Source organism: Camelus dromedarius, chromosome 5 (assembly GCF_036321535.1).
Source record: "Camelus dromedarius isolate mCamDro1 chromosome 5, mCamDro1.pat, whole genome shotgun sequence".
NCBI lineage: Eukaryota > Metazoa > Chordata > Mammalia > Artiodactyla > Camelidae > Camelus > Camelus dromedarius.
The window spans coordinates 17,258,828-17,280,250 of record NC_087440.1 but is presented as its reverse complement, the minus strand read 5'-3'; the positions used below and the strand labels follow the sequence as shown (position 1 = coordinate 17,280,250).

General features: G+C 43.9%; 1 protein-coding gene across 14 annotated transcripts in view; it reads left to right on the top strand.

The window, feature by feature from the left end:
* Positions 1 to 21,423, top strand: part of SEMA6D (semaphorin 6D) — a 518,009-nt gene that overhangs the window by 492,420 nt on the left and 4,166 nt on the right. For 4 of the 14 annotated variants that reach the window (XM_031453115.2, XM_064485624.1, XM_031453121.2 and 1 more), the window contains 17 exons: positions 11,160 to 11,322; positions 11,722 to 11,833; positions 12,385 to 12,445; positions 12,566 to 12,628; positions 12,735 to 12,836; positions 13,074 to 13,164; positions 13,593 to 13,712; positions 14,407 to 14,495; positions 15,207 to 15,424; positions 15,538 to 15,669; positions 15,981 to 16,136; positions 16,226 to 16,399; positions 17,198 to 17,338; positions 17,434 to 17,511; positions 17,915 to 18,015; positions 18,390 to 18,446; positions 19,955 to 20,122. In XM_031453115.2, the coding sequence (XP_031308975.1) occupies positions 11,214 to 11,322; positions 11,722 to 11,833; positions 12,385 to 12,445; positions 12,566 to 12,628; positions 12,735 to 12,836; positions 13,074 to 13,164; positions 13,593 to 13,712; positions 14,407 to 14,495; positions 15,207 to 15,424; positions 15,538 to 15,669; positions 15,981 to 16,136; positions 16,226 to 16,399; positions 17,198 to 17,338; positions 17,434 to 17,511; positions 17,915 to 18,015; positions 18,390 to 18,446; positions 19,955 to 20,122 (1,972 nt within the window). In that variant the 5' untranslated portion in view covers positions 11,160 to 11,213. Of the gene's footprint in view, positions 1 to 2,583; positions 2,639 to 5,494; positions 5,650 to 11,159; positions 11,323 to 11,721; positions 11,834 to 12,384; positions 12,446 to 12,565; positions 12,629 to 12,734; positions 12,837 to 13,073; positions 13,165 to 13,592; positions 13,713 to 14,406; positions 14,496 to 15,206; positions 15,425 to 15,537; positions 15,670 to 15,980; positions 16,137 to 16,225; positions 16,400 to 17,197; positions 17,339 to 17,433; positions 17,512 to 17,914; positions 18,016 to 18,389; positions 18,447 to 19,954; positions 20,123 to 21,423 lie in introns of all 14 variants that reach the window. The other 10 variants (XM_064485626.1, XM_010998668.3, XM_031453114.2 and 7 more) reach the window with 9 other exon arrangements.

Genomic DNA, 21,423 nt, shown 5'->3' with positions numbered 1-21,423 from the left:
AATCAGGAAAATCAGCACACACATGCTCTACGTCTGTCATCCCAGCCGGGAGAGCAGAACCAGGCATGGACCCAGGCCCTATTATTCTGAACAGAATGTCACGCGCAGGCCATATGGCAGCCCCAGCAGGTCAGCCGGTAGAACGCGCCAATGTTCCAAAGGCAGGCTGAGTCTTTTGGCATCTCAGTCATCCCTGGGAACCCTGAGCCCTTTCTTTATCTAGAATGGTCCTTTCCTGGAGGACGAAGGGGAGCAGCAGGCCTGGATGGGACCACGCGTGCAGAAGAGGTGACAAAGGAGAGGCTTTTAATGCCTCTTGTCGCTGGTTAGCCTTGAAAGCCCTGGGGTCCCCCCTGAAAGAAGGACGCACCATTGTGTTCAGCCTTCTGCTTTCTCTCTCTCTCTCTTTTTTCTTTTTCAATTGTGGACGGTTCCCATGTTTTATATTCCCACAAAGCTAGTCCTCGTCTTGATCTCTTAGGAAGCTGATGTGTTTTGTCCGCTGCCTGGATGGCAGATTCTCTCTGCCCAGATACGGGGCTCACCCTCTCCTTAGTTTCTTGAGTTATTCTCACTTTAAATGAAGATTGTTTCTAGGACAATTTAGCTTTGAAATGCTCCCCGATTTGGGTTAGGATGGACAGGCAAAAACTTGCAGGCAAGTTGTCACTACAATTATGCTCCCCAGACTCCGTGGTTCTGATCAGAGGTCGAATTCTGGGATTCCTGTTCAGATTTGCTTAGAGTTTGGCAGAGACAGGTTAGATCCTGTTTTCTGTCCCTTCCTGCTCAATTCCTTTTTAGTGCAATTCCTTTTTGAATTATTAATATTTAACCAGGAGCATAACTAATGGAGCTATTGGTGTGCTTTGCTTTAAGAAAATCCAGATTTCAAGTGAAAACTTTGCATAAGAGCTGCTTTAATTTTCAGCAAACTTCTTTAAATAGCCAGCTTTCCTCATGCATGTAAAATATAATTAAAATCAACAAAACTGACCCAACTTTTCGGGAGACAACTGATTATTAAAGCAAGGCATGAATAAAGAACACAACAGGCGTCCGCCCCTGCAGTGCGCCCTGTTCTGCCTTCCACGGTGTCTCCCGCCACCTTTCTATCTTTTCTCTTCTATCAGGATCTAGCCCCAAGGAAAGACCTTATAAATGTATTCATACTGATTTCTGGCTTATGTTCCGCTCTAGCACCCCGTACTTTATAACTGGAAAAGAGGCCATAAGCCAAAGGAAAGAATTGCCCATTGCAGAATCTCCAGCAGCAGCCAGCCACTAGGCAGGCTGGTTTTTAATTTATTTTTGTGTGTTGGTTAGTGGGGAGTCAAATAGACTTTGTTCTCTGCTAGTTCCATATGCCCTGCTCTTTAATCTCAAGAACAGCTCTGCTTTCTCTTCCTTGTGCTGGGAGAGCTGCAGAATGAGGGGGAAATTTCAGTAGCAGGGTGCGAGAAATCACCTCCTCCTTTGGCCTGTGTTGCTCATCCCGCCAGGATCCAAGAGCTGTCTGTTAATGACGGGAAGGTGTGAAAAGAGGCATCTGTCACCATTCGTTAAGAACCTCTTGGTTTTGGAGCACCTGGGAACTCGTGGGGCTGATGAGGGTTGGCTGCTAATGTTATAGGAGGAAAATGGGAGACCCAAGGCTCGAGGTGTTTGGGGCGATGGTGGAGGGGTGTGTAAGATGTGGAACCCGTGCCGCGGCAGAGTCCGTCATGTGTACAGCCTCCGCTGATTTACTTCTTCCTCTGTTCATTAAATACCGCCTGAGGACCTCCTACGTGCCTGATGCAAGGGACACAGAGGATGAGTAAGACGTGCTCTCTTTCTCAAGCAGCCCAGTTCGATAGGGAAAATGTGAAAATAAGTAATATTATGATGAAGTGGTAAGTTCTGTAATAGAAGTATTTGTGCAGTGTCACAGCACGATTAGTTGTCCCGAGAGGAACAGAGTGGCCAGAGGAGAGGGACTTGGGCTACTGGGAAGACTAGGAAAGGGGCAAAGGCCAGGGACGCTTTGGGCTGGTGAGTAGACAATTTCCAGGGCGGGCATTTGAGAGAGGACAGTGTGTGTAGAAGACACTGCCTTGGGATCAAGTTTGGGGAGCGTTGGTAGCCGAAGCAGAGAAGCTGGCGAGAATCAGATTGTGGAGGATCTCGTACATCTTGGAAATGAACTTGGACTTTATCACATAGACCTTCGGGAGCCATAAAATTGTCTTTAGACGAGGAAGCAACATGATACTATCTGTGCTTTGGAAAGATGATCCTGGTGGCCTTGTGGAGAATAAGCTAGAAGTCGAGGAGGGTAGGAGCTGGGTTAGAGTGGGTTCTTAGAGCAACGAGAAGAGAGAATCAACAGGATGTGCTGACAGGTTGGAAACAGGATGGGAGGTGAAGAGACCGAGGGTGGCTCCCAGGTTTAAGGCTTCAGAGACTGAGCAGGTATGAAAAACATCAGTAATTGTTAGAGTTGTTGGATCCTTACCAGGTGCGAAGGCTTTAGCTACATGCTGTATATAGATTGTTCCACTGAAGCCTTGTAATATTAGTACTAAATTATCTTCATTTTAGGCATGAAAACTTGAGACTCTGAGAGGTGAAGTAACACGCCCAGGTCACATGGCTGGTAAGTGACAGTGCACGAATTTGAACCCAGGCACTCGGAGCTCAGAGCCTCCCTCTGTAAGGAAGTTAGCAGGAGTACAGGTCAACGCGAAGTATCTGACATTCAGGTCTGCACCTTGCAAATTTAAGTTGCCTATATTTTACGAGTCAAAATACCCAGCAAGAGAGTCAGACCACAGGATCTGAAGCTGATGAGTGTGGTCTCTGCCAGACACGTGGGGTTGGGATTCCATCAGTTAACTGGTAGTGATGAAGAAGGTGGGTGTAATGTGGGTGAATCTCCAAATAGCCAGGATGGAACCAAGAAGAACCACACTTAAGGGTGGGCATGTTCGGACAAATTTGGGAAAGTTGCTGAAAAGGCATAGCTAGAGAGGTGAGGAGATAACTTTGAAAGCCAAAGGCAGAGTTTCAGGATCTGGTGGAGGGGACCAACACAACTGAATGCTTCAGAGAGATGAAGGAAGACTTAAAATGAGGATTGAGTTGGATTTGACAATAAGGTGATGGATGGGCAAGGGCTGAAGTCAGACTGAAGTGGGTTAAATATTTAATAAAATGAGAAAATGGAGACAGTGGGTTCAGACCTCTCTTTGAAGAAATTTAGTGGAGAAGAGGGTGGGAGGCAGATAACAGAGGCAGCCTTGGGGTCGGGGAAATGCTGTTGTGATGGGAGCCGCTTGAGATGCTGGAATGCGGAGGGGAAGAGCACGCGGAGCCATGAGCATAACGGCAGGACGCTCACCCAAGTAGACAGGGAAGGAGGGGCCTGCCCTCCAGCCCTCAGAAGGAGCTCATGGACTCTGAGAAAAAGTGCTCCTGCCCTTTTAATTTACCTCCCTTTGAATCACGAAGAAACTCAAGCCCAAAAAGCGAAGTGACCTGTCCGCGGTCACACAGCAAGCCCGTGACCCCAGATCTCCCAGTGCCTGGTCCCTTTCCTCTCCTGCGGCCAGTGTCAGTGGAAGAAGTCTCCCTGATACGTTCCTTTTGGTTCCAAGCTCCCATTCCTCCAGACTGGCTCTTCCCTGCTCCGTCCGAATGCACATCCATCCAGATTCTGGCGTGTCAGCAGGGCTTCTGCTGTCTGAGTCAGAGAGCTGCTTTGTCATTTCCTCAACGTGCTAAGGGGCAATGTTTTGGGTGGTTAATTATAAAGTGTCATTAACAAACTGGTGCTGGAAACCTCCTCCTCTCACCTGGGCACCCAAGTTCCCAGCAGGAAGAAGGGTCTCAGAGTCAAGGGCTCTTCAGGTACTTCTTCCTGGCCCGAGTAAGGGAGGGTGTATTTGTTCACACGCGATGCCAGGTCCCCGGGGTGGTGTGCAGGAGAGGACTGGGTGGGGGCGCTGTGGAGTAGCAGTGGAGAGTCGGTAAATGAGAGACTGATGCTCTCCCGAGACTCCATCAGCCAAGAGTCACTTAGGGAGCTGGGATGTAGGCAGCTCCCTAAGGGCCCTGCCCCTACTCTGCTTAGAGGTCTCCTGGACTCTGTGTGCATTTAGCGGTGGTGCATCGTCCCTTCTTCTTACCTTCTCATACTCCAGCGCTTGTGCTGTCAGCCTGGTTGTCATACCATTCTGGTTAAATATTGATGCTGAGCAAGGATTAAAATCCATAGTCCTACACAGAATGCACTGCCTAGAACCTAGACACGTGAATGCTATATAAATATAAACTTCTGTTTTGCAGTTGACCTTCATTTACAACCCTTTGGGTCTTTGGTAGACTCCAAGGAATAGCAATTAGCTTACTTCTCTTTGCTCTCGTTTCATCTGCTTAAACCCCTTACTCCTGTTCTGTTTTGTCATATGGGGCTGTCAGGACGTAGGCCGGTAACTCCTGTAGCTCCACGGGTCGTCGCTCTCACCGGCTGCGGTGCGAACAGCGCCCCCTGGAGTTTCATAGCCTGGAGAGCGAGCAGTGCCCCTGAGGGTGCAGCTGCAGCTCCACCCTCTTCTCCCCCGGAGTTCACGGCACTCTTCAGCTAGAAGAATGAATGCCCTTTGGGTGCAGAGCCTAGGGTGCCCATCCTCCCTGGGTCTGCTGCCCTCTGTTGTTGTTTGTTGAACAGTAGTAAATAAATCTAAATCAGACAGGAGTGGGTGGGAAGGGATAAATTTGGGAGTTTGAGATTTGCAAATGTTAACTACTATATATAAAAATAGATAAAAACCCAGATTTCTTCTGTATAGCACAGGGAACTATATTCAGTATCTTGTAGTAACCTATGGTGAAAAAGAATGTGAAAATGAATATATCTATATATATGTATGGACGAAACACTATGCTGTGTACTAGAAATTGACACATTGTAACTGACTGTACCTCAGTTGAAAAAAAAAAAAAATCAGGAGTCCAAAATGCTAAATCTTGCCCTGAGAGATTTAGCAGAGCTTGTGGTGACTCAGGGCACATGGTTAGTTCTGTTGCTTCTTCCTTCATTTACAATTTATTCACAGTTGTGTCAAGTATTGACAACTGGGAGACATGCCTGTGCCAAGGGACTGAGAAGAATCTTCTTCAGGCTTTGAAAAATTAGGAGGACTTAACTAGGCCAAGGATGGGAGACAAGCAGGGCCATCCAGAGGGAAAGGAGGAGCAAAGGCTTGGTGGCAGTAGGTGGTCTCATACATCCCGGAGCCAAAACAGAGCCAGGGTGGCAGATGCAGAAGTGAAGGTGGAAGGAGGCTCAGGATAAGACTGGAGAGGGAGGCAGGACTCAGATCAGGAAGAGCCTTAATGCCCCATTTCAAAGATCTGGGCTTTCTCCTAAGGGTAATAGGAAGTTCCTGCAGGATTATGAGATTCTATGATGGGGTTTATATTCTGAAAATTTCGTTCTTGCTTCATCCAGAAATTGAGTGGAAGACAAACAAGGGGCAGACAGAAAGGTAGGTAAAAAGTCAGAAGAATGTGGCAGAGGAGAAGGCAAGGAACCGCAGTGCTTTAAAAAGCTGTGAACTGTCAGCTGTGTCTAAAGATACTGAGTGATCACACGAGACAGGACTGGTAAGTATCCATTGCATGTAGCTACCTGGGGGCCATCAGTGTTTTTACTGAAAGGCACTATTGAGGGAACTAGAAGTGAGGAAGTAGAAGAATGGGTGGGAGGTGAGGAGATGACAGCAGTGAGGCTGGGGAACTTTTTGTCAGTGTCTGAATGGAAGGAAAGAGCTCGGTGGTGGCTGGAGGAGAATCTGGGATCATAGGAGCTTTTACACTTTTTTTTTTTTTTTCATATTGAGCAATCTATTTGTTAAAACACATTAATTCACACCGATACCTCCAATTCAACACCACAGGATTATTCTAGCCTCTCTCTTTTCTGTATTTGTCCCTTTACTGTCTCAGTGCAGTGATGTTAGTTGTCAGTCTGGAATAAATATCCTTTACGGTATTAAGGAAATACCCTGCTATTCAGTTTGCCAAAAGTTTTTAACAGGGAATGATGATAGATTTTATCATCAGCATTTAGAGAGATGATGGTTAGGTTTTGTTTTATTTAACAACTACTTGTGTAGGGCTTAACTAAACACCAAGCGGTGGTGTAAACAATCTTACAAATGTTGACATTGATTTCTCGTAACAATCCCATAAAGGAGACACTGTTAGTATCTCCATTTTACAATGAGAGAACTGAAGCACAGAGAAGTTAGACTGATTGCTTAATTAAAGTCACAAGACACAAAGAAAAGCCATATTTCCAAGCCAGACGCTTTGTCTTCAACATCCAGTGCTTGGCCTCTGACTCTCCTCTCTCCTTGCTGTGTTGTGCCTTTTTTGACCTACTGATGTGGTAAATCATATTAACAGCTTTCCTAGTATTATATTCCAGATCATCCTTGGTTATAGTACTACTATCACTTGAAAATTGATTTGATTTGTAATTTAAATTTATATGTATGTTTAAAAGAGAGTTTGCTCTATTGCTTTTTTTTATTTTCATGGTATTATATCAAGGAATTAGGAACTTAATATCTTTTAAAGACTTATGGAATTATTTACATAAAATATATGTCACCGTTTTTTTTAGATGAGAGAGGTTTTGATGGATAGTACTTATACAGTAAAAATTTATAGAGCGTACCCGAAGTTTGTTTAAACTTAACTGAGTTTGGGAGTGGGCACCGCTAGCAGAGAAGCTTAGCATGCCCACAGTTGAACAGTGCTGGTTGTAGTTGGTTCTTTTTAGATGTAGAATTTCCGTTTAATTCTTTTTCAGTAGGTTCCAGTTCTCTGGTGAAATTCTCCATCTTGTCATCTTTCCTCTGGGACAAATTAAACAGTTATTTTCTAAACCTCTACCTGAGAATTCTCATAACTGGGTTTCCTGTGGGTCTACTTCTGTTGTCTTTTTTCTCTCTTAGTCTTAGTTCTCGGAATGTCTAGTAATTGCTATTTGAATGTTGAGCATTTTATATATAAAAAAGATGGTCTCTGGATGATTATTTTCTTCTAGAGAGGACTCACCTTACCTTTTCTGTAAGTGGCTAGAGTGGGAGGATTTTACGTCCACCCAGTTCAGACTTAGTTTATTGGAGATCAAGCTGGAGGTTTTTGTAAGACTTGGACTACCGCTGAAGCCCTGTCCTCTAAGGCATGGATTTTAGGAGGTCCAAATGAGAGGCTTTGGATATTTACTGGGGCCCCTCCTTCTTGGTGGGTCTTAAATGAAACTGCCAAAAATCTGGCTTTTCTTTATAGCTACACTTTCCTCTTTATACAGCTCCAGAGAATTAGCAAATCCCGTAATGCGCATTTCCTTGTACCTCCCTTTTCTCCTAAACCCAGTCACTCAAGCCCTGGCTGTCTTGACAGCTCTGAACTCCTCTTAAGAGCTTTCCTCATTATAGTTAAGATTAAAATCAGGAATGTATGGGAGAAATCCATATAAAAAATTCCAAAATACATACTTACTCAGGTACCCCTGCTCTCTCACTGGAAGCAGTAACTTCATAGAGGCACGTTCTTCACTGTCAGTTTATACGTTTGGAAGGCGGGTCCCTCCCCCTCCTTGGAGGCAGCTGTGTCTGTGAAGCTGCATCTTATCCTCTGAGAACACTATTATTGTTATGGTGATGCACATAACAGCTTTACAAATAGTTGTACAAAATGAAAGAATAAACATTTTTTTTTTTTTGCCCTTTTGCCCAGGAAGCTGTTAACAATAGTAGTCGTGATAATATTCACTAAACTTCACTAGAGATTTACCACGGACCAGGTTCTGTGTTAGTTGTTTTGTGTAGATGAGCTCATTTAATCCTCAGAAGAGCCTATGAGGTAGTACAGGTAATTTTCCTATCTTACATTTGAGGAAACTGAGGCTTAAAGAGGTTAAGTTGCCTTGAACAAGGTTCCAGAGCCAGGAAGTAAATGGCACAAGTAAGTTTGAACTCCAGATCTTTCTAACGTCAAGATCTGTGTTCTTTGCCAGCATTTTATCATGCCTCTTGTCTTGTTTTCATCCCACGTAACTGGTTTGATGATTTCACTGAGCCCTGGGATCCTGAGATAGTTCCTTAAATAAAGTGAGGACTGAGTAGTCGGAAGGGCTTGACATGCAAGTAAATCTCCTTCCTGGTACATTTTTCTCACGTATTTCCAGATTCTTCCCTCCCCCACTCAGCTCTACTTTGATACATATATTACATTAAATACTTCCATCTATGATTTCTATGGCAAATCTGAAAGTTTTTTTTTTTTCAATAAAGCTTTATGCAGTGACAGGAAGCAATTAGTGGTGGGGTTTTATTTTTGGAGGTTGCGATTGGTAAGGGGGTGGAGTATAGGGAGAAAGTGCGTTCTGCAGTGTCAGATGAATGAGTTATAGGAAATGATAGCTCAGCCTGCAGCTCGCTGCTTGCCAGTGAGTCAGCAGTGATTCCATCTTCAGTCTCAATGCTGGAAGCACAGCTGTGAAAGACACTTCCTGGCGAGGGCCCCTCCCTGCCTTGCTGTCTGGGGCATCAGGGCTCTGCCCAGATGATATAAACCATTTAGTTACCTGTCCCAGTGGAGAAAGATTCACAGAACTGTCTTCCTGTTTTCCTGCAGATATTTCTGTGTTTCTTTAGGATTAATTGGTGTTTCTGATTTTTCTGCCTGCCACCCAGCAGACACATCCAGTAACTTTCCAGCCAGAGGGTAAAGTTTGGGATTGATGTCATAGCAGATGTTAATATTAGGGCAACATTTTGTATTTTGATGTTGCTTCAACTTTCTAGGGTCTTTATAAATGGCAAAACACTGTGGAAGGGCAGGACAGAAAAATGCTGCTTTAGGAGAAGCGATAGATGAAAAGTAATCACCTTGTCAAGATCGAAAATACGTGCATGTGGCAGGAAGACTGGAACCAAATCATCGTGGTGGTTGGGTTAGGATGGCATGGTTGTGGGTGGTGGTTTTTTACGTTCTTTTCCGAGTTTGATAAATGGGCTCAAGTTGTAAAATTGATTCTAAAATGAACCCTTTAGTATTTTAACTATCCGCTTGTGAAAAAATACTGGCCAAACAGCTTTACTATTTTAGGACATCTTTTCCCCAGACCTTGCTCATATTCTTAAGGTCAACTTGGCCATATGCATGGTGTCCTACTAATAGAAAATGGGTGAGGAGGATTAACTTTGCTCAAAATGTGTATGTGCTAGGCATTTAGTTCTTTTTCACCCTGAGGAGAAGGTGGTATTATCCATATATTATAAATAAAGAAACTAAAGTTAAGAGAGATTGAAGAATTTTCCCCGGGTCACTTAGCTAGTAAGTGGTGGGGTTGCATTCCAGCCCAAGTCAGATGGCTGCCAACGTCCGCACTCTGAACTAGAGCGCAGAATGGTGCTGCCGCAGGTCCCTTCTACCACACTTTTTTTGCAGGGCATTTTAAATGTGTTCACTTACTGCTGGATGAATCGTCCATTAAGAAAAATTGCCTTGCAATATTTTTCTCTCTTTTTGCAAAATTAGAATTCTTAATCTCACATATACGTACCTGGCTTCTACTTTAGTTAGACGAATATTGAGTGTTGCATGGAATACACGTGTGTTTGACATTAAGAAGATAAAAGGGGCATAGTAAGTACCTTGCTGAGTAGTTGGGCTCCCCCAGGATTTGAAGGGATTCCCATGACCTTCCCTAAAGTTCTTAGATTTATGAGGCTGAGGATAAAGCTAAATGTTTTACCATTCAGTACAGTAGCTACAAGTGACAGTTTTGGTTGAGGAAGGGGTGATACAGTTGCAAAGTGGAGCTTTTACAGCTTCACAAAAATACCCATCCCATTGGCCCAGCAGGACCTTAATTTATTTTTTTTACTAAAGTAATAACATTTAAAGATTTTATGTTAAAAATAACAGCTAATATTGTACAATTCATGCTATGAGCTTTGTTGAGATATTGACGTACAATATACTACACATATATGAATGTACAGCTTGATAAAATTTACCATATGCGTACAACTGTGAAACATCACTTCAGTAAAGATAATGAGTATATTCATTACCCTCAAGAGATTTTTTTTTTTAATAATGCTGTATTTTCTAAGGGAAGAAAAAAAAGCCAGTCATTTAATTTCATTATCTAATTTGATGAAAAAGGCCTGGATGGGGACTCAGGTGATGCGAGTCTCGACTTCGACTTGCCCTGAATCGCTCGATGCAATTCAGTGAGGCCCTTAATTTTTCCAGCCCTTCGTTTTCTCATCTAAAAAATGAGAGGATTGGACTAGATGGTCCCTGTGGCCCCCTACGGCTCTAAAGCTTAATAAAGCTAAGAGGACAGGCGTACTTAGCGTATTGGTTTGTGTCCAAATGGTTTGGTGTAAAAATGTAGACCTCCCTCGTGGTCCGGTGTCAGCTGTGCTGCGTCCTCCCTGCCCTGCTTGGCTTGATTGATTGATCCCTGAAACCATTTCATTTAATTCTCTTTCACCCTGCTTCAAGGTCATTTGTGTCATTACTTCCCCATTGTTCTTTCTAAGCTTAGGAAAGGGTTCTACTTAAGAATGTAGGGGTAGGGCTTGCATAAAGCTGGGAATTTGGCAATGCCTTCGGAGGGTGTTGAGGGGCAACCGGCTTGTCCTCTCCCTGGATGTTTGCAAGGCAGCTTGGGCATTTTATAGGGGCGCAGAGACAAGCTGGATGCTTTTCAGGGATGGGGGAAGGGAAGCAGATTGGAGTTCAATTAAAATTCTAATCCCGACTTTGTCCAGCTTCTTGCCAAGTCAGCAGCCAGCATTTCTGTTTGTGGTTCTGGTGATTTTGCCGAGATGATGTAGGTGGTTACCTCAAAAACTCTTGCACGTTGGCCTAAACCTTCGATATGCTCACCAGTTGCTATCATCAGACCTGGCGCGGTGCCATCTTTTGCCTGCGTTTTCAGACGCACCTCCTCCACCACCACCATCTTTCTGGTGGAGGGGGGTGCCTGGAGAGCACCGGTGGGGAAAGTGGAGCCGATTACAAATGACAAAACAGTTTTCATCACAGCGTGGAGATCTTTCCAACCTGTTTCTGTTTTCCAGGTAGCGCAGGGGGATTTCTGAGGAGGGGCTGCTCTGACTTCACCTCGGCCCACCATGAGGCTTTTCCTGCTCTGTGCCTACATGCTGCTTCTGATGGTTCCCCAGCTGAGGGCAGTCAGCTTTCCTGAAGACGATGAGCCTCTTCATACTGTCGACTATCACTGTAAGTAATCTAAAGAGCATTCTCCTTTGCTGAGAAGCTTTTTGGGTTTTGATTTTCTAAGCATATTCATTTTTAGAAAGAAAGCGAGAGCGAGTTTTATGTCTTTACAATGTTTTGCATACTAATTTGCCCATAATCATTTCCGAGTGTTTGGAGAAAATGGGGCAGTTTAGTTAGGTGCTTTTCTAAAGCAACCCATATATCGGCTATATATTTTCCGTTAAAAGAAAAAGACCATTTGCTGACATTCACTGTCTTTCATTCATTCATATTCAAGACCTGGAGAGAGGAATTTAGTTAAAGCCCTTCTACAACTAGTATATACAGCTAATCAATGCTGTCTATCGATTCTTCAGCTTCGTAATCCTGACTGATGGTGTAGCCCATTTCTACTTGCAGATTCAAGGCAATATCCGGTTTTTAGAGGACGCCCTTCAGGCAATGAATCACAGCACAGGCTGGACTTTCAGCTGATGCTGAAAATTCGAGACACACTTTATATTGCTGGCAGGTAATTTTCCTCTCGTTGGTTTATTAGATTAAAATTCTTTTCTCTTGTGGCACTTGCATTAATGTGTCTAGTTCATGAAAAACTAATACGCGATTGTGATCAAAAATTGCAAGTAGCCAAAAATATGCCCCGAGAAGAATCAGTGTTGTGCACCAGGAGCAAAATACAGCAAAAGCCTTCAGCGGTGCTATTTTGTTACTGCCATCAAGAAATCATACACCGTTCTTTATTCCTAAAGCAGCAGGAGAAAAAATAGAATCTTTCTTTATTCTTTTTTAACTCGGATTCAAGCAAATATTAGAAGTATGTCTATGCCAATACCACGTAGCCGTTTGACCCATGTCTGAAGAGAAGAGCTTTCTTTGCTCCCTAACCACAGTGATATATAAAAGCATCTCACTAATGAAAAAGTACTCTTTGTTGACTTTGTTGGAGACAGAGAAAATCCAAATGATCTCCAAAACACAATAAAGGCAGATCTGTAAAAATAAGAAGCAGCTTAACATTTTTATGGATTCACCTGATATGACTTACTGCTTTGTTTCCAACAGGGATCAAGTTTATACAGTAAACTTAGATGAAATCCCCAAAACAGAAGTAATACCAAACAAGGTGAGCAAGTGTAGCTGGAAAATTTATTTGCATCCCCTCAGAACTTGGATAATGTCCCTGTCCCCTCAAAACAATGTTCACCTTTAAAATGCTGAGTTTGGTTTTGCTTGATTTCTGCAGAAACTGACATGGAGGTCAAGACAGCAGGATCGAGAAAACTGTGCTATGAAAGGCAAGCATAAAGTAAGTGAAACAGACAAGTAAGTGCTAGATTGAGTCTTTCTGGGGGCTTGAGCCCTCAGTGTGAGCATATGGAATGGCTAATGTGAATGTCTGTTACTTTCTTTAGGACGAATGCCACAACTTTATTAAAGTGTTTGTTCCAAGAAACGATGAGATGGTTTTTGTTTGTGGCACCAATGCATTTAATCCCATGTGTAGATACTATCGGGTAAGTACATTTTATATGATGTGCCTTTTTTTAAAAATCAACGTTTCTTCCTTTACTGGTATGCTGTTAGCGTCGAATCCTTTCTGCTATAAACCTAGTGATTTGTTTTGCCCCTAATGCTATGGAAGAATACAGACAAAACTCTTCCCACAGAATTTCAGTACAAATAAAGCAGTTCTGCCTTCAAACAGGTACATTGAACAGATGTGACACCAGCTATTTATTTTTCTTTTGTAGTTGAATACCTTAGAGTACGATGGGGAAGAAATTAGTGGGCTGGCAAGATGCCCGTTTGATGCCAGACAAACCAATGTTGCCCTTTTTGCTGGTAAGATTCTTTAGTGTAATGAATATAAATGATTAATGACCCTGAAGGTGCAAAAGGGATTTAAAGGAAGAAAAAAGCTCATAAGTAGGATAGCTGTATTGAAAGGGGTGTTTCCAAAGACTAAAAGCTATGAACAAAGTTTCAAGAAAGAAGAATTCAGTGAGCATATCAGGAGTATTCCGACACTTGGCTCTGTTGTTAACGAAGCCAGTGACCCTGAATAAGTTGCTTAACTTTCTGATGCTCCAGTCCCTCTTCTGTAAACTTGGATAATCCTGCAGGTTGATTACAGGCCCCGGGTTTAGACTTATTTGTGTATCTAGCAATAACATAGGTGAACGCACTCCAAAGGGTATGACACATAACACAGCGGGACACGCCACAGGGTAATTATGGCCATTTCACCTAAATTATAACCTTGGTTTCAGACGGGAAGCTGTATTCTGCCACAGTGGCTGATTTCTTGGCCAGTGATGCTGTTATCTATCGAAGCATGGGCGATGGATCTGCCCTTCGTACCATAAAATACGATTCCAAATGGATCAAAGGTACCTTTGCAGAGCAGTGCTGTGGGATCCCCCGGGTGGTGGGATGGCCGAGTGGGCACAGGGGCCCTGGGCATCGAGGTTCAGTGCATGACTGTATGTTGTTCATCTAGAGCCAAGTGGTCGTGAGCTCTCCTGGTTGTGGACGGGAGCTTTAATGGGGAATGAGGAGGGCGTTAGCCATGTCAGGAAAGTGGCTTCATCCAGGCTTTTATCCTAGGTGACCTCCAAAAAAAAAAAATCTCAATTCTGTGTGCCAGTTTGCCTGTCACCGCACACACACTTCTCACCCACTCCCATCTACCTACCTGGAGAGTTAACCCTGGGAATCGTTCATCCGTATCTGCAGAGTCGTTCTGGTCTTTGGAGTCTAGAAATCAAGATTTTGTATTTTCAACATAAGAGGTTTCCTCCCCTAGTTAAATAGGTTAATGAATAAATCTGTTGAAACAAAGACCTTTGCTGTAGTTCAGTTCCCTGCAGGCTTTTTCCAGTCCATTAGCTAACATTAAAGACTCTGGGTTCCCGGAAGCATCAGCACCCCCATACCAGGGCTCCGCAAATTCGAGGGCATAGCGGCGCTCTCGTCAGTCTGGATGGAACCGTGCGACATCTGTCAGTCATGCCTGGCCGTTGGGGTCTGATGCTAATTGCATTTTCCTTTAGGAACCAGTTTGTTTTCCATTTTTTCTTTCAGAGCCACACTTTCTTCATGCCATAGAGTATGGAAACTACGTCTATTTCTTCTTTCGGGAAATTGCTGTAGAACATAACAACTTAGGCAAGGCAAGTATATGTGCTGGACCTGTGTTGTCGCCTGGACTGCGTGGACGGGAGCCCATTTGGGTAGCGTCTGTGCGTGTTTTCCAGCACTCAGTGCACTGAGGGCCAAGTGCAGAGAGGGGAGTCGCTCATCATGAGAATAATTGCTGGAAAATACCTGAACAGTGGCCAGAGTGGGAACAGCAGCCTTGGGCCTTGAGAAGGTTTCCTTTTTTTTTTTTTTCCCCGTTACTACAGAGAATGTTCTGTGGGCTCCCTTGAGCTATGGCTGCTGCTTTAGTTCTTTAGAAATCTGCTGACAGCTATTCTTTCCTGGTGCCAAAGGCAGGATGGAGAGTAGGGGCCCTGTTCAATTTCAGTAAAAGCCCGCAAGATGCTAAAATATTGCAGAGCCTTCTCTGCCAGGTGTAAGGACGGTGCATTTCCTTAACAATGTGGGAAGCAAAGTACGGGAAGGGTTTCCGCTCAGCCAGGCGCTTCCAGAGCTCACTTCTTAGGGATCTGGTTTGGCAGGACTGGAAAATGGCCCTTCTTTTCTCACAGGTGAATCTAGTTTACGTTCTTACTATATAGGTCCCTAAAGAGAAGGCTGCCGGAGTCTTTGGGACCATGTCTATCTTTAGCATTTACATCCCTCTTTTAACTGGCAGCTTTTTTCCCCCATCCCTCCTCCATGCTCATAAACCCATTGTTTTCCTTTTGTCCCCTGGGCAGGCTGTATATTCCCGTGTGGCCCGCATATGTAAAAATGACATGGGTGGCTCCCAGCGGGTCCTGGAGAAACACTGGACTTCCTTCCTGAAGGCTCGGCTTAACTGTTCTGTGCCCGGAGATTCATTTTTCTACTTTGACGTCCTGCAGTCTATTACAGACATAATACAAATCAATGGTGTCCCCACTGTGGTCGGGGTGTTCACCACGCAGCTCAACAGGTGAGAGCAGGTGCCTGGTGCTTCCCAAGGCGTCCCGGGCCTTGCTTGTGGGAACCCAGAGCAGCTCCCCACACCCCCCGCCCCAGTCACCTGATACTGTTCCTCCTTTTCAGCATTCCTGGTTCTGCAGTCTGTGCATTTAGCATGGATGACATTGAAAAAGTATTCAAAGGACGGTTCAAGGAACAGAAAACTCCGGACTCTGTTTGGACAGCAGTCCCTGAGGACAAAGTACCAAAGCCAAGGTAGGAAAAACACGAAAAGGACTTTCGTCTTTAACAAAAAGCTCTGGTCAGTGGAAGCATCCTCAGAGGGCAGCTGGGCCAGCCTCCCACGCCAGGAGGGGGTCCCCTGCAGCACTGCAGACAGGAAGCCCAGTGCACGTCACCCTGAGAGCCTGCAGGCGAGAGCCTGCCGAGTTCTGGGAGGGAGCATTGCTCCTCCGGTTCAGCTCACTCTCCTTCCTCTCTCGGCCTCTTCTTCCGGAATGGACATTTATTTCTTAAGTATTATTTGTGAGAGAGGGGAAAAAATAACCCTCACTTTTTCCTTTCAGGCCTGGCTGCTGTGCAAAGCATGGTCTTGCCGAAGCTTATAAAACCTCCATCGATTTCCCAGATGAAACGCTATCCTTCATCAAATCCCACCCCCTGATGGACTCCGCCGTCCCTCCCATTGCCGATGAGCCCTGGTTCACGAAGACGCGGATCCGGTGAGACCGGGCGGAAACAAGGGCCCTCCCCGCATGCAGCGCCTTCCCTTGCCGGCGGCCCCGCTCTGACCCGGCTCGCTCCTCCGCAGGTACAGGCTGACGGCCATCGCCGTGGACCATGCAGCCGGACCCCACCAGAACTACACAGTCATCTTTGTTGGCTCGGAAGCTGGTGTGGTACTTAAAGTTTTGGCAAAGACCAGTCCTTTCTCTCTGAATGACAGCGTACTACTGGAAGAGATTGAGGCGTACAACCATGCAAAGTAGGTGTCTGTGACGAGAACGCTTTCCAGTACTTCCAGCGGGTGTTTCATCTGCTTCTTTCCTTCCAGCCCTTTAAATTAGCAGTGGTCTGCCGCCAGTGGGCATATTAGTGTTTTGTTTTGTTTTGTTTTTCTCACTGAAATAAAACTTGGGGGTTTTGTTTTCCTGAGTCCGCTAGGGCGTAGAGTGTGGACAGTGACGAGTTTAAAAATAATTCAGCCCTTGCTTTTCACGGATGGAAAATGAGACTATTTGAGCACCAAGCTTCTTACCTTGCAGATATATTTCAAGATGCTACATGCAGCAGACAGTTGGTTGCAAGCGCACATGCACACACACACACCATAATTCTTCCAGCCACTGATAGAAAAGATTATGTGGACCATTAAAACAAACAAGAAATAGATGAGAGAAATGGAGCAAAGGAGACTAAGGGGAGATCCAGAAATACCTGGCAGCAGAAGATTTAAATGCATTAAATCATTATCCTTTTTCTTCCCTGTAGTCTGACATGCTCTTCACAAATGCAATTCCCTTCAATCATCAGAATGAGAAGCCGGTCTTTAAAAAACCCTTTGTCCAGCCTGAAATGTAACCAGCCATGCAGAGCACCCAAAGATGAATCACACAATTATTACTTCCCAAACTACGTACTTGCCTGCTTTGCTACTGAGAGTATTCCTCAACACGTCCCCAGCTCTCAGTAATTGCAAAAACCAAACCTCACTTGCCTCATGTAGCTCATACAGCTTTTGATTTACTCAACATCTGTCTTGAAAATGTCTCCCACAATATAGGTGCAGTGCTGAGAATGAGGAGGACAGAAAGGTCATCTCATTACAGTTGGATAAAGATCACCATGCTTTATATGTGGCGTTCTCTAGCTGTGTTATCCGCATTCCCCTCAGCCGCTGTGAGCGTTACGGATCGTGTAAAAAGTAAGCCGATGTTTCTCTACTTACCCGGAGTCTTACGGCATCTTGACCTTTGATGATGAGAAAATCCAAGTTACTTTCTGTTTGGTTTTACACAGGACTTGTATCGCATCTCGAGACCCGTACTGTGGCTGGCTAAGCCAGGGGGCCTGTGGCCGAGTGACCCCAGGGACGCTGTAAGTACACTTTGTCACATTAGCTAAGATTTTCTCCAGAGGTGCTCTGTCTTCTCCAGGGACTCGAAAGCTAGAAATTTTAAAAAATTTCCAATAACACTGCTTCTCTTCTTTTCTTATCTTTCTTTTTCTTTCTTTCTCTTTGGGGGAAGGAAAAAAAATCTGGAGCTGTGAGAGGCAGGGAGATTGTAACAGACAGTGGAGTGGAATACCTGGGGAAAATGGGTGGCGAGAAAAAACAATTCTTTTCTCCTCTCTTAAACATTCTAGTTACCAAATGTTTAGCAGAAATACTCACTTTAGCAAACTAGGTTGAAATGTCTGTTTTCCTCTGTCTGCTCATTCTTACTAATCCGTCTGTGTTCTTGGCTCTGCTCTGGTTGTCACTTGTGTTCCTATGAAGGCTGTTAACCGAAGACTTCTTTGCTTTCCATAACCACAGCGCTGGAGGATTTGAACAGGACACAGAATATGGCAACACGGCCCATCTAGGGGACTGCCACGGTAAGAGCAAGCCTTCCTTTTCCTCTTGGTGCTTCTTTTGGACCACATTTGCACGTGTGAACATTATTTGACAACCAGCCTTTTATAATGATTCAGGACACATACCACCTAGCACTTAACTTAAACTTTGCAAAAGCTGAGCTGTTTGGTCAAGGAGATTCTAATTAGAGAAGAATCTTACTTTTTTTGTTTTTGTTTTTTTCCTTCACCATTTACAATTTGGTAGGAAATCTAGAGAAAGGTAGTCTAACCAGTAGGTTAACCTTTTAATTTGCAGTCTTTTCTTTTTGACTTTTTGAGTTAATTGGAATTCGTAAATTTTTCCTTTCTTTTGGTTACTTTTTACTGATTCCTTGTTCCTTTAATTCTTTTAGAAATTTTGCCTACTTCAACTACACCAGATTACAAAATATTTGGCGGTCCAACATCTGGTTAGTTTTTTTTCATTTTTTTGAATTAACAACCTTTTCTTTCCTTCAGTTCAGCATTTTCAGCCCCTTCTCCCCTCCTTTTGCGCAGTTTGGCGGCCTTTCATTTTTGTGCTTTGACTCATAACCCCACTGATGGTCCCAAAGACTTTTTCTTACTCAGCACTTCACCCCTGTGTAGCATGTCAACAATCCATCATTGACCAAGGCACATCCTTTAAGAAAAATCAAACGGATTAACCTAGGCTGCATTCCAGCTGCACGCACGTCCACCCGAGCTTCCTTCTCTCTCACCCCTGTGCATCGTGAATGCTCCCTCTGGCCATCTATATTTAATGGATGGCAGAATTTCATTATTTTCCCCTTCTCCCCTCCCCTTTCCTAAGACCGAGTAAACAAATACACATTTCCCTAAAATGTGTATTTATCAATTCGAGAGAGCTTTTTTGAATGGTTTGTGGTAATCTGGGGAATCTTTGAATGTTGTGGTCTCCGTGGTGTAATAAAGGCGCCCATCGAATGAAGGTGGTTTCTGATGTATTAAGATGTTCACTGGGCTCTCTGTGCCCCTCTTGTCTTTATCTGTTTTGGGGTCTTCGTCTGTGACCGTTGCACCAGTCTCAGTTGGGGGTGGGGTGTTCTCTGGAGTTTTCGTCTGAAATCATATGCTTACATTTTGAGGGAAAAATCTCCTCAGCGGAAATCAGTTACAGATACACTAAGGGGTTAAGTGACTCCCGATCCTATTGCTGGTTCTAAAACTCACCAGCAGTTTCATTCCTCAGAGCAGAGAAAAGGATGGCAGATCTGAGGTATCAGAACATCCTTATTCAGCTTGTAAATGCCATTTCTTTTGCATGAGTTGCTGCTAACTCTTTGGAAGAAACTCCCCGGGCATTTTGGAAGGCACGGACAAGGCTCCTCCCTGCTTCAGTGCTTTCCCATGGACGGTGAGCCTCCGTGCACTCGATAATCTACAGATGGACGGGGAGGTCTGTGGCCAAGCAGGACAGCCTCTTTGTCAGGTCCCAAAATCAAGTGTTTATACAGACTTAACCAGCTGTTTTCTGATGAAGTTACAGTATACGTGCCCCAGTGATGGATATACAGTTCCCAACCATCTATGAAAATGCTTTTAAAGATATACACAAGAAGAAATGAAATGATGTTGTCCCCCCAAATGTTGAGAGAATAGCAGTTAGTCTTTGGGATTCATATCGCCTCTTCCTTGAGTGTTATGAATCAGCACAGAGGCTTCGTATAGGAGTATTCTGAGTGGCTTTAATTTTGCAATCTGCTTAATACGTCTTTAGGGTTAATTTTTAGTTTTTTATTTTTCCCTTGCAAGGAAGGGATTTGGTGTAATCTCCTTGTATGTGTTTTTATGAAATCCTAGAACAGGCTTTCTCCTAAACTTTGCTTAAACTTTACTGAGAAATACAATAGACCAGTCAGGTAAAAAAAATCTGCCAGCACGACCCACGTTAATAAACATTTGTTTGCCACCACAGACATGGAGGTTTCTTCATCTTCTGTTACCGCAATGGCAAGTATCCCAGAAATTACACCTAAAGTGATTGATACCTGGAGACCCAAACTGACCAGCTCCCGGAAATTTGTAGTTCAAGATGACCCAAACACTTCTGATTTTACTGATCCTTTATCAGGTATCCCAAAGGGTAAGGCCTCGCCAGGGGACTCATCTCTCACTGAGTGGAAACCTGATTCCTCATATCTCTGGGGAGCATCCGGGTTTAGGGTTCTCCAGAGGGGAACCCAGACGGAGCCGCCGCTGTTCTTACTGCCACCTGCACTGGCCACGGTCACTCCGGTTCTCTGTGGTTCCAGAACGCGTCCCTTAACAGGCGGAAGAGGGGGAGCGCTGTTAAAGAAAGGGTTGTGGAAACAGCCACTCAGACAATCTTATCTGCATTGGTTTCTGTCTGAAGAAGCTGGACTTTGCTGGCTGTCGGAGATTGCCGAGGGTCACCCCAGCAACATCCAAAAACAAAGCTCAGTAACTGCAAATACTCTGATGTTGGATGTTTTGTCTAGGAGCCTTTCCCAGCCCTTTGTTTAGCTGCAGTTTGCAAATGCAATCCGCAGAGTATATGCAAGGCCCTAAGCTGTTTGAATGCCGCAAGCAATAAAACGTAACAGAGTGCTTGTCCGTAACTATCATTTTCAGCCCATAATAGAAGCCGTTACCAAATAGCTGCCTGTTGCATTAGCTTATTAGATATATTAGTCTGGAAAAAAAAAATCTATTCTTTAGTGCTTACTAAACTGTGGTATCAGGTTTCCACTCAGTTTTTGTAGCAGTGCATTGTCATTTATGATTTACATCTTTCTGTTGATTTTGGTTTCATTATGTTTTCATTGTAAACAATTTTGTAATCATTCTTTCTCTTTGATTTTCTTCAGTAATTCCCTTTTGTTCTACTTTTCTTTCTTTGCCGTTCACAGTGCCACTGAATTCCTTAGCCCTCAACACTGATTATAAACGACTAATGTTCGAAGGCCTTAGTACTAACCTAAAGCAACAGAATCTTCAGATCACTCTAACTTACTTTATTCTGGGATAGCTGTGTTTATAGCATGTAACAGACTTGGAGACCTCTTAAACTAACATCTGGATGTCTGTGGTTGCGTTAAAAATCCCAATAATTACAAACTAATTCACTCTTTTTCTTCTAGTCTAATTTAAATATTTCTTAAGTATCGCAAGACAATTGGGTAATATTACTTAACTCTAATATATAGTATATTTCCTTCAACTGTCTGGATTTCTTTTGTAGCAGTTAATTCAAGAGTGCTTCACTCCAAGATGGAATAAAAAGTAAATAAATAAAAGCAACGTGAAAGTCTGCATTTGTAGCTAACAGTGACCAGGCAGCTGCTTTTGGTTTATGAACAAATGATGTGTTTTTATTCTAATTAGATAGCGTAATAATTGTGTTAGCATAATTATTTTAGCAAA